At 37.6% G+C, this 13,364-nt stretch overlaps 1 protein-coding gene across 1 annotated transcript in view; it reads right to left on the bottom strand.

The window, feature by feature from the left end:
• The window catches only part of LOC134210510 (uncharacterized), a 95,361-nt gene that overhangs the window by 55,003 nt on the left and 26,994 nt on the right, over positions 1-13,364 (bottom strand). The window contains exon 2 of the mRNA XM_062686550.1: positions 5,538-6,224. Coding sequence (XP_062542534.1) covers positions 5,538-6,224 — 687 coding nt within the window. The remainder of the gene's footprint in view (positions 1-5,537; positions 6,225-13,364) is intronic.

The following is a 13,364-nucleotide window of genomic DNA, read 5'->3' as shown; positions in this document are numbered from 1 at the left end:
ACCTTATAGACTCGGAAACTACTGAACCGATTGGCATGAAGATTTGTATGCAGAGGTTTTTGGGGCCGTGGAAGGTTCTTAAGATGGTTAGAGACCCCTCCCCGCTTTGGAAAGGGGGGCTCTCATACAAATGAAACTGCAATTTCTTCAAAACTCGAGAACTAATCAGAGAATAAATCAATTTTAGGCGAAACGAAGTTCGTCGGGTCTGCTAGTCTAATAATAAAACAAAAATTAATTTAAAACAAAATAAAATTAAGTCCTCTGTCCACGGCCGCTGAAGTCAGATCTTGAGGTCAATTGTGAAATTTTCGGAGGAATTTATTCCTCCTTGAGGTGTGCGCCGCTGCCGACACTTTTGCATCGGAACGGCGCTGGTTCAAATCTGTTGCTTTCCTGACCTATATTTTTCCCAGCCGATTCAAATATTCAGAAGTCCGGAGAATTTTCAATGCAAATTTCGAAGAATTCAAGTGGAAATTTCGTAGAATTATCAGGATTATCAACCTAAAACTCCCGTTTGATACTCCAAAGATTTCTACGTTGAATTCCGGTGATTTCTTTAAAATTTTCACCTCATTAAAACTTCGAAGAGCTTTCCGTAAAATATGAGAAGAATCTCCCCTTTGGGAATATCTGAGAATTTCATGTGGAAGTTTTTAACAAATTTCTTTGACAATTCTGATGTTTTTTTATTGATAATCTGATGAATTTTCATTTCAAAATTTGACACGAACTTTCTGCAAACTTTTACGTGGACATTTCTAAGAATTCTCCTGGCAAATTCCGATGATTTTTTTTTGGGAAACCCAAAGGTTTATGCTTGGAATTTCTCAAAAAACTTCCCTTGGAAATTCCAAAGAATTTTCCGTTGAAATTCAAAACAATTGGCCTTGAAAATTTTAAACAATTGTTGGTGAAATTTCCAAAGAAGTTCCTGTGAGAAATTCAAAGATGGAATCTCCAAATAATTTAAAGTGGAAATACAAAAATTGAATTTCATGAGAACATCCAGGACAGTTTTCATAAGACGAGTTTGTACAATCCCATTTAATTCCACCACTTAATTGTACCTTGACAGATACGTATTTAGACCTCAACAGTAAGGCCGTCTTCAGTGTCTCGTACTTGACTCGAATCGACTCGACTCGACAAGTACGAGACACTGAAAACGGCCTTACTGTTGAGGTCGAAATAAGTATCTGTCTTATAACTCGTCTTATAACAAGTGAAGACATTCCACTAAAAAGCTCAAAATAATTTTCTTAATCCAGGACAGTTTTACATTAAAATTCAAACTACTACTTCAGCGAAATTCATTAGATTATTCCGGAGAAAATTAAAAGATTTTCCGGTTAAAGTATAACAACAAAAATCCGGAAAATCTTAAGAAAAAAATCAAAGAAATAAACGCTGTAAACTATCGTGACGCTTATCTCCCCTGTAGATTATATAATGGCACCATCTCTGCCAGTTTTTGAAACGGCGCACACCTTGAATTCTTCCTGTATTCCTGAACTTTCCAGTCCATCTATTTCCATAAGTACACCCAACCAGCGGATGGCAGATTTTAATACAGTTCTGCATAAGAACCTTACAGAAACTGTATAATAATTGGGCATATACAATTTCGGAAGATTTTAACACAATTATTGTATTGAAATAATACAGATTTGTATTATTTTAATACAATATCTGTATAAAAATCTTACAGAATTGTATATGCCCAGATTTTATACAATAATTGTCAGATTTGTTTTTTGGGTGTACTGAATCAGTCCAGAATACTTTTGATATTCCGTTTGCATCCACTCCGCATTAGGGTGGTCGGTATTGGCCATTTTTGTCAAATACCGGTTTTCGGTATTTGATGGAGTCAAAACCGGTAATACCGGTAGAATACCGGTTTTTGTGAAAATCACAGGTAGTAAAAGAAAAACTTTTGATTTGGACTTCTGGATGAAACACAATATTTGTTGACAAATTTTAAATGTTAAAATCATTGCTTGTTGAGCTGGGCAAAGCGAAACTTAGATAGACATTACATACTGAGCGACTCATCTCCCAATCCGCATTGGATTTTGTTAGCAGCCAACTACTGAGAATGCCCTCTCTGGTTCAACCGAAGTAGGACGAATAATGCCAAGACCGTCGAAAATCAGTGTCAAATACTTGCCCTTAATCCCTTCCGATTCATGTAGGAGAATTCTTTACGGATTGAATGCAAGGATCCTGGAGTCAACGTATTTGCCACCAGCAACGCAAGTGTTTTGCTTTGCTACAGTCTCTTCACAAGTTGTTCTTCAACCGATAAACCAGAAAAATATTCAAAGAGGCATCTTCTTCGTACCGATCGTCAAGTATGGTCATTGTCTCAGTTTTAACGATCGCATCAGGAATGATTAAACGCTTCAAGATCCCATACGCTTGCCTTATCAAAGTAGCTCTGGATGCCTTGAAGAAAATGCCAAAATCGTTTCTTATCAATTGCTTCACGGCAGAATTATTCAAAAAAGCAAAAAGATCGGCGTATTTGGATCGTCTCTCTTGGATTCATTCCTCAAAAGCATCGAAATAGTGGCAGAAATTTCTGTGGCTTGATTGTAGTTGATAATAGTTCCAACGTAAATTGGAATGGCACGTCGACTTCATATAGAGAGCAGAACTCACAGAGCAGTAGTTTCACAACAGCTTGAACAGGTTCGAGGGCTTGAATTATTTCAGCGTGCCTTGGCATCAGCCACTAATTCAAATTCTTTTCAGAACGGACATATTTTTGCAGAAAATCGTTTTTCACAGGTGATCTACGGAAAAGAACTACTACGGCTCGCACAGTTTTTTATAATTTCTTACATTGCGGAAAAATTCTGGACGATATCAACAATGTTCATTGAAGAAAAAGTCAAATTTTTTATACTGACAGCGAAATTTTAAATACCGAAAATACCGGTATTTTCCGTCTCTAATACCGGTATTTTCGGTACCCAAAATTGGCCGGTAATACCGGTATTACCGGTTAGACCACCCTACTCCGCATATTGGTGCTGTATTGATTATTTTCAGAAAAACTAAAAAAATAAAAGTCTATGTAGACATTGGTTACTTCTCCCGTCGCCCTTCGTAGACAAACGTAGTAGACTTTTATGATCCCCTCCATTCCCTTAAGAGTCTACGAGGTTTATCGTGGAGGTCGAAATGCGTATCTGTAAAATTACAATGGTGGAATAAGATGAGATAGTACTAACTTGTCTTGAAGACATCCACAAGTAAAGACATCCAAAAGTTCAAAATAAGTTTCTTATGTGAAAAGTAGTAGAAGGTAGTAGAAGTAGAAATAAATATAATTATGAGTAGTAGAACAAAGTAAAATAAGTACAAGAAGCGAAAAAAAAACCCTGATTAATCCACCTAGCGGTGTTTGTGCCTTTCTCGTGCGAAAAAAAATACTGAAAAATATGAGTGAGTGTTTTTTAGCGTGTTTTGCGCATAGAAAATAGTATTTTGGCCATAACTTGTGATCCCAATCTCTTGTGAGTCCAATCTGGCCAATTTTCAATAGCAAACAATGGGAAAGGATTCTCAGTCGAATGGAACTTGTTGCGAGTAATTCGGCCAATGCTAAGTTCCAAAAAGTGTGTCTACAAAATTTTGTAAACATACACACATACATACATACACACAAACAGACATCACATCAATTCGAGGAGCTGTGTCGATTGGTATATAACACTATGGGTCTCCGAGCCTTCTATCAAAAGTTTGCTTATGGAGTGATCATACAGCCTTTACGTATACTTAGTATACGAGAAAGGCAAAAATTAGAAATTTGACAAATAGAGAAAAGTCGAAAAAAGGAGTAGAAAAAAAACGATGTGTCAAAGTAAAATGAGAAAAAGTTTTTTGAAAGCCAATTTGAATATCATATTGATGATAGGTTTCAATTCCATTAAGGCAGATTGGCTATAATACATGTTAAAATTATATTTCTACAGCTCCACTGCATGACATGACCTAAATCCTTCAAACTGTTTCAGTTTTCAATTCATACTCTCAAATTCGTTTTTGAGTTCCACTACACATAGGTTTCACAAAAAGCAATAAATAAACAAATTCACACCTCTTCCGTGTGGGATGTAAACCTTCCGTTAGCATTTCCTACTGTAAATATATGCAAATTAACACAAATTTTTGAGGCACGATACGACTTCCTAGCATCCGGCGGTGTAACGAACAAGGACAACATTCGATACCGCCATTATGCGGATACGCCAAACAATTTTGACAACTTGAATCCTCCCAACGCGTTGCAGCGTCTCTCGAAATGGCTTTTGAATATGTTCCACCGAGTCGAGGTGAGAACGGCAAAATAGGACATTCAACCCCACGGTTTATGGCTACACCTGGAGATTGTATATAGGCGATAATGAGAATGAATGCGGTTGAATTTCGGCTAATTCGTTCCCAACCGACTGGTGCACGACGTAGCCTGAAGGGTGAATTATGCTGCGCCTCCATCATACTTGAGTTAAAATCTATCTGTCAGTCATCTAGCGCGGTATACATCTTCCACTTTTTCTATTAGGTAAGTACTTGTTGTGGAAATGTGAAAGAACCCTACGAAGGTGACTCGGTTTAGCATATAACCTACACCTTCTTACAGAGTTCCGTATGGAGAAAGTAGCACCACATTCGTCTAATATGGTTATTATTATTCGCGTGCTGCACTTGATTTTCATGACTGGCTTTCCATTTCTACCCCCACGGACACACAATGCCTCATATTGAGTGGGATCTTGGAGAAACAGTTGAGGGTGGTGAACCTAGGTTTGCGTGTTGGTTGAGATTCTGTCCATTTCGGGACGTTTGCCTTGGCCATTGTGGGAGAGGAGATGGTCAGAAATTGCTGGATTTAAATGCTTCTATTCCTATATAGCAAATGCCATATCTTTAAGTCAGAGAGAATCCTAACTAATAATGAAAATTTTCTGAACTTTCTTTTTATGATTTGTTTAAAACAGAAAGGAGATTTTTTGGTATAAACCAGAAACGTAGTCAATCAATAAAACCTCTCTTTGACTCAATGAACATATTTTCGAACAAAATTGACAGAATATTAATTTGGCTTGGAACGTCTCAATTATCCTAAGAGGAATAAAGAAATATTTTGTTCACCATCTCCTACACATTTTCCCGCAGTACGTTGAGGGGAACACACGCCGTTGACCGGTCGGTTGCGCGTTTGCCGTACCCAACATACAGAAACAGGACGCCGCCGACGACGTAGATGACGATTTTTGATACGTCGTCGTGGCGGAGTGAGTCGAGATTTCTCAAGTAGAACGCAATAGCTGGGGCCGGAAAAAATGGGGTCGTCGCGTTTGTTGCACGTTTGGCTGTTATTATTTACTACTAGGCTGAACTAGTTCTCTGTCTCAGGCTGCCAAGAGCAAACGGCTGGGCAAAGGATCATAATTGAGTTTCTTAGGGCAGTGGAACGTGTAGATAAAAAAAATCGATGCTTTAATTATGCTACTTACCCCACTTTTGAGCTGCTGTAGAGCCATACGATCCACGATGCCTAGGTCCTCCCAAGAGGTGATGATGTTGGCTTCTAGCGTTCTAGGCAAATTAGTTTTCGTTAGGCTCATTCGCCTAGAATTTGCGGATGATGGGTTATTGTTGTCAGCGTCGGTACTTTCATCGGTAGGATTTACATTGATGATACTAGGAATCTCCATGTCCGTGCCAGATCGTGACCCGATGCCAGACAGTATCGCGGGTGGTGCCAGTTCATCGGTAGATGTTTGTGTGGCTATCGTTTTTCCGAAAACGTCGTAGATATCGTCCTCGTTGACATTGATACATTTATCACTTTTCGCTCCATTCAGATTGTTGAACTCCAAGCTATTGTTGTTCTTGTCACTTGTTGGCTCTAGTCGTGGATCCGAAGTCGAACTCTTCCGCCTAACCCGGTTAGGTGAAGTCGAAGGGCTCCTAAGTAGGTTGTGCATTATTTCGATTCCACTGTGTGGAGCTGGACTTAGCGCTGCAGGACTTCTGTATATGCTTCTTGGTAGAATAAGAGAAGTAGCCGATCGACTACGACGTCTTGATCGACCTCTATCGTTGACTGTTAAATGTTTGTTGGGGGACGCGATTGTACTTGACGGAGAATTTTTATCTTGTTCTTCTGGATTAATTCTCTTGGGTGTCCAAATAAAATTCTTGAGAAATGCCCTAAGTACCAGAATGGGATTCTTTTTCATCTTAATTACTTGGACTGGTGAAAATCCAAGTAATTAGAAATTTCAATTTTAATCTCATCCAGTGATTTGTCATCACTGGGAGACCTTTCAAGACGACTTTGAACAATCGCTCAGTTTTGTCGTCGTATGTGAAGAATTTATGGCGCTTCTCAGTTAAATAGTGAGAAGACGTTTGCGATCGTCAAAGGATCCCGGCAAAACGCGGCAGTCACCCTTCCTAGCATCTGAAATGAAACCTTGATCCCTGAAGGTTACTCAAGATTCATTCCGAAGCCAGAAACTCGGCAACAGATACCACAATTGCGGAACTTTGTTTTTCGCAGAATCGAATCACCTAGAGGTAGATCTGATTTCTCAATCATCATTAATCAAATCGAACTGATTGCTCAGTTCGATTGGAGAAGAAATTTCAACGTTAGATTAGAAGGAATATCTGAAGTCTCCAGCTTCCTTCTATTTTTCCGCGCTTGGGCAGGACGGTCTTGAAACCTTGTTCTTTGAAGGAAGTGAGAATTCAGAGACTCCTTCCTCTTGTTTTTTTAATACTCATTGCTGAGCGTGGAGACGTGACCTTCTAGAGGTTTTTCCCAGAACGGTCCTCGAGGATTACCACCGCTTGTCGGAATTTTACTCCGCAAACGGTCCAACGTAAAACGAAGGCACGGGTCCTTGCAAAGATCGTAACGGACTAGTGGGTAAAATAGCGCTAAGAAGCACCGTTGAAATTAAAATAGCTTCGAGTATTAAAACTTCCTTCCGCAAAGAGAAAGAACCGCACAGCACGAAAGCACGATGGGGAGAGCCCTTTATTAATCGTTTGAGTGCACATTATATTAACATCCATATCAGATCACAAAGGGCGGGGCTAACGAGCTTAGTTTGAATACAAGAAAGCTGCTTTCCGGCGCGAGCGATTTTGATCGGATTCCGTAAGGAGCGGTCTGACAAAAATGAGCAGCGGAGCGGACACAGCAGCACGAAGGCGTGGGTAGCAGTGGCAATGCTGAAAATTTATTCTAAATGGTGGAGGCTTAGCGACAGTTGACCTCCGAGCAATTTGCTCAATGTTAATAAAGAGACACAAATTATTATGGAAAATACCATCCATTTCGTATATCTACGTAGTCCTACGTCACCTTTGCGTACAACCGATAGAACTCACTTGAGTTTTTATACGTGACAAAATATTGTGGTAATAAATCAAACCAATAAGATGCATACCGACCAAATTTACAAATTACCGTTACAGAACACCCATCATACTTGGAGCAAGCCAGAGTAAACGCGACGTGGATCGACGCGACGCGACAGTGCAATTTGACAGCCTGTTGATAATGATTGTTATTCTTTTGCGCGAGTCGCGTTGCGTCGCATCGCTCGTCGCGTTTACTCTGGCTTTAAAATCAACACTACAGTCGAAGTGAACAACTCTTGAGAATTCTATCTACATCAGTATTTAAATGGCTGTAGAAGTTCTCTTCGTCTAGTAGATCGGTGTCATAGGTTGGGGCATAACATGGTATTACAGTAAGGTTTCGAACCCGTTTTCGTAATCATGGATTGATAGGATCCGTAATCTACACTTCAATTGATAAATAACTTCCGGTCATTTCTTTTTTCATGGAGCATTTAAACTTGATCATTCACTGGATCCTTTTGTTTTCTTATAAGTAGGCATCTTAATTTCTGGTCGAGAATTTCTTGTTTTGATTTTTTTTGTGCCTGTGTCGCTCCAAATACTAACTGCGAAAACGCATCTAGTTGACTATAACCTAATTGCCATATCCTGGGAGAAAAAATTGAGCTTTATAAACCACGTAGACCGAAATTTCAATTTTCAAATCCCTCTAGTAGACTTTTCCGAAACCCCTTTTCATTGAAGTCTAGAGACTTTTCCAAATTTCAAAACATCATTATGTTGTGCGCAATGTCTCATATGAAATAATATGGAGATCAATCACTTGCTAAGTTATTTATTTATTCAAATTGATTTTAGTGGAAAAACGTCGCACCAAAAATAAAATTCAAAACAATACAAATACAAATTAAACAAAATCTGTATACATAAAAATGAATTTCTGTTCTCTGAACCTTATAGATCTGGAAACTACTGAACCGATTGGCGAAAATTTTTATGCAAAAGTTTTTTGGGGCCGTGGAAGGTTCTTAAGAGGTTAGAGACCCCCTCCGCTTTGAAAGGGGGCTCATACAAATGAAACTAAATTTCTTCAAAACTAAGAACTAATCAGAGAATAAATTAATTTTAGGCGAAACGAAGTTCCGGGTCTGCATAGACATAATAATAAAACAAAAATTAATTTAAAACAAAATAAAATTAAGTCCTGTTCACGGCCGCTGAAGTCAGATCTTGAGTCAATTATGAAATTTTCGGAGGAATTTATTCCTCCCTTGAGGCAAGTAAGTGCTGCCGTCGTTTCTTTAAAAAGTTCACCATTAAAACTTCGAAGAACTTTCCGTAAAAATAGAGAACAATTTCCTTTGGGAATATTCGAGATTCATGTGAAATTTTAAACAAATTCTCGGCACTTCTGATGTTTTTTTTCATTTCCAAAGAAGTTCCTGTGGGAATTTCAAAGATGGAATCTCCAAATAATTTGAAGTGGAAATACAAAAAAGAATTTCATGAGAACATCCAGGACATTGTTTCGAGTTTGACAATCCTATTTATTCCACTTTCAATTTTGACAGATAGCTGTTCTTTCATGTCTCGTACTTGACTCGAATCGACCTGACTGAGCAATGAGACACTGAAACGGCCTTACTGTTGAGGTTGAAATAAGTATCTAAGGTACAATTAAGGTGAATTAAATGATTGTACAAACTCGTCTTATACAAGTGAAGATATCCACTAAAAAGCTCAAAATAATTTTCTTAATCCAGGACAGTTTTACTTAAAATTCAAACTCTACTTCAGCGGAATTCATTAGATTATTCCGAGAAAATTAAAAGATTTTCCGAAAGTATAACAACAAAATCCGGAAAATCTTAAGAAAAAATCAAAGAAATAAACGCTGTAAACTATCGTGACGCTTATCTCCCTGTAGATTATATAATGCACCATCTCTGCCAGTTTTGAAACGGCGCACACCTTGAATTCTTCCTGTATTCTGAACTTTCCAGTCCATCTATTTCCATAAGTACACCCAACCAGGATGGCAGATTTTAATACAGTTCTGCATAAAACCTTACAGAAACTGAATAATAATTGGGCATATAATTTCGGAAGATTTTAACACAATTATTGTATTGAAATAATACAGATTTGTATTATTTTAATACAATATCTGTATAAAATCTTCAGAATTGTTATATGCCCAGATTTTATACAATAATTGTCAGATTTGTTTTTGGGTGTACTGAATCAGTCCAGAATACTTTTGATATTCCGTTTGCATCCACCCATTAGGGTGGTCGGTATTATTATTTTGTCAAATAAGGTTTTCGGTATTTGATGGAGTCAAACGGCAATACCGGTAGAATACCGGTTTTGAAAATTACAGGTAGTAAAAGAAAAACTTTGATTTGGACTTCTGGAGAAACACAATATTTGTTGACAAATTTAAATGTTAAAATCATTGCTTGTTGAGTGGGCAAAGCGAAACTTAGATAGACATTTATACTGAGCGACTCATCTCCCAATCCGCATTGGATTTTGTTAGCAGCAACTACTGAGAATGCCCTCTGGTTCAACCGAAGTAGGACGAATAATGCCAAGACGTCGAAAATCAGTGTCAACATTGCCCTTAATCCTTCCGATTCATGTAGGAGAATTCTTTACGGATTGAATGCAAGGATCCTGGAGTCAACGTATTTGCCACCAGCAACGCAAGTGTTTTGCTTTGCTACAGTCTCTTCACAAGTTGTCTCAACGATAAACCAGAAAAATATTCAAAGAGGCATCTTCTTCTGACGATCGTCAAGTATGGCATTGTCTCAGTTTTAACGATCGCATCAGGAATGATTAAACGCTTCAAGATCCCACGCTTGCCTTATCAAAGTAGCTCTGGATGCCTTGAAGAAAATCAAATCGTTTCTTATCAATTCTTCACGGCAGAATTATTCAAAAACAAAAGATCGGCGTATTTGGATCGTCTCTCTTGGATTCATTCCTCAAAAGCCTCGAAATAGTGGCAGAAATTTCGTGGCTTGATTTGATAATAGTTCCAACGTAAATTGGAATGGCACGTCGACTTATAGAGAGAGAACTCACAGAGCAGTAGTTCCACAAATTGAACAGGTTCGAGTTGAATTATTTCAGCGTGCCTTGGCATCAGCCACTAATTCAAATTCTTTTCAGAACGGACATATTTTTGCAAAACTTGTTTTTCACAGGTGATCTACGGAAAAGAACTACTACGGCTCGTACAGTTTTTTATAATTTACATTGCGGAAAAATTCTGGACGATATCAACAGAATGTTCATTGAAGAAAAGTCAAATTTTTATACTGACAGCGAAATTTTAATACCGAAAATACCGGTATTTTCCGTCTCTAATACCGGTAATTCGGTACCCAAAATTGGCCGGTAATACCGGTATTACCGTTAGAACACTACTCCGCATATTGGTGCTGTATTGATTATTTTCAGAAAACTAAAAAATAAAAGTCTAGTAGACATTGGTTACTTCTGTCGCCCTTCGTAGACAAACGTAGTAGACTTTATAGATCCCTCCATTCCTTAAGAGTCTACGAGGTTTATTGTGGAGGTCGAAATGCGTATCTGTAAAATTACAATGGTGGAATAAGATGAGATAGTACTAACTTGTCTTGAAGACATCCACAAGTAAAGACATCCAAAAGTTCAAAATAAGTTTCTTATGTGAAAAGAGAAGGTAGTAGAAGTAGAAATAAATATAATTATGAGTAGTAAACAAAGAAAATAAGTACAAGAAGGAAAAACCTGATTAATCACCTAGCGGTGTTTGTGCCTTTCTCCAAAAAAAAAAATATAGTGAGTATTTTAGCGTGTTTTGCGCATAGAAAATAGTATTTTGGCCATAACTTTGATCCCAATCTCTTGTGAGTCCAATCTGGCCAATTTTCAATAGCAAACAATGGGAAAGGATTCTCAGTCGAATGGAATCTTGAGTAATTCGGCCAATGCTAAGTCTAAAAAGTGTGTCTACAAAATTTGTAAATACACACACATACAACAACACACAAACAGACCAGTCGAATATCCTTCAGATTTGTTGAGCCGAATTAAGTTCGTAACTCTTAATAACTGATGAGTGGTTGAATGCCCATGGCGAAAACCAAATTGCTCATCAGCAAAAATAGAATTGTCATTAATATGAACCATCATTCTATTTAAAATAATCTTTTCAAACAGTTTGCTTATTGAAGAAAGCAAACTGATTAAGGGCGATAACTAGAAGCCTCAGCTGGATTGTTTTTCCGGCTTCAAAATGGAAATAACTTTGACGCTTTTCCATTTATCTGGGAAGAATGCCAATTGAAAACATTTGTTAAATAAATTAACCAAAAGGATAAAGAGCTCTCAGGAAGTTTTTTGATAATTATGTAGAAAATACTATCATCACCTGGGGCTTTCATATTTTCAATCTTTCTAGTAATAGATCTCACTTCATCCAAATTAGTTTCCCAACGAAGGGTCAAAAACATTATCTTAGTTGAGAATGTCTTCGAAGCTTCGTAAATGTAACCTGATCCTCAATTGGACTAGTGAGACCTAGACTAAAATTATGGGCACTCTCGAACTGCTGAGCAAGTTTTTGAGCCTTTTCGCCATTTGTTAATAAAATTTTATTTCCCTCTTTAAGCGCTGGAATTGGCTTTTGAGGTTTTTAAGAATTTTCGTTAATTTCAAAAGGGTTTCGAACTGGGATCCAACTTCGAGACATTATTCTCCAAAGTTGGTATTTCTCAGAATAGCGAAACGTTTTTAATTTCATTTGCAAATCTCGCCAAATAACTTTTAAAGTAGGATCGCGAGTTCTTTGGTATTGCCTTCGCCTCACATTTTTAAGACGGATCAGTAGCTGAAGATCGTCGTCAATAATAATGGAGTTGAATTTAATTTCACATTTAGGAATTGCAATGCCTCTGGCTTCGACAATTAAATTTGTCAAAGATACGAGAGCAGTATCAATATCACTTTTGGTATCGAGAGGAATATCAACATCAAAATTCCTATCGATATACGTTTTATATAAATCCCAATCAGCTCTATGATAATTAAAAGTAGAGCTGATTGGATTATAAATGGCTTCTTGTGAGATTTCAAATGTCACAGGAAGGTGATCAGAGTCAAAGTCAGCATGAGTTACCAATTGGCCACACAGCTGACTTGAATCCGTTAAAACTAAATCAATTGTAGAAAGGATTTCGACTGGAAGAAAAACAAGTTGGTCCATTGGGATATTGAATAGTATAATATCCCGCAGAACAATCTTCAAATAAAATGTTGCCGTTGGAATTGCTTTTAGCATTATTCCATGAACGGTGTTGGGCATTGAAGTCACCAATTACGAAGAATTTTGATTTGTTGCGAGTCAGAATTTGAAGATCAGCTTTCAACAAATTCTTTTGCTGCCCATTGCATTGAAAAGGCAAGTAAGCTGCAAATGAAGGAAAATTTTCCAAAATTTGTTTCAACAGAAACTCCCAAGGTTTCAAAAACTTTGGTTTTTGAATGAAGAAAATAATTTATGTTTGATACGTCTATTGATGACAATGGCGACCCCACCACAGGCGCTGTCAAGACGATCATTTCTGTAGATAAAATAATTTGGATCTCTTTTAATGGAGAGTCCTGGTTTTAAATAGGTTTCTGTTATAATGGCAATATGCACATTATGAACTGTTAGAAGTTGAATAATTCATCTTCCTTACCCTTTAGAGAGCAGGCATTCCAATTTAGAACTTTCACACAATTATTTGGATCCATTGAAACGGAGTCCGATAACAATTTTTTGTGTGTACTTTATACCAACCTGAACAGCTTCTGGAATGAGTATTTGCTTTGAACATTACATCAATCATGTGATGCAATTGTTCAGTTAAAAAATCAAAATCGGAAGCAGTCATGCTACCTGAATCGGCAACATGACCATT

This window comes from Armigeres subalbatus, chromosome 2 (assembly GCF_024139115.2).
Source record: "Armigeres subalbatus isolate Guangzhou_Male chromosome 2, GZ_Asu_2, whole genome shotgun sequence".
NCBI classification, from domain to species: Eukaryota; Metazoa; Arthropoda; class Insecta; order Diptera; family Culicidae; genus Armigeres; species Armigeres subalbatus.
The sequence above is the reverse complement of the archived record's forward strand: the minus strand, read 5'-3'. Positions and strand labels throughout refer to the sequence as shown.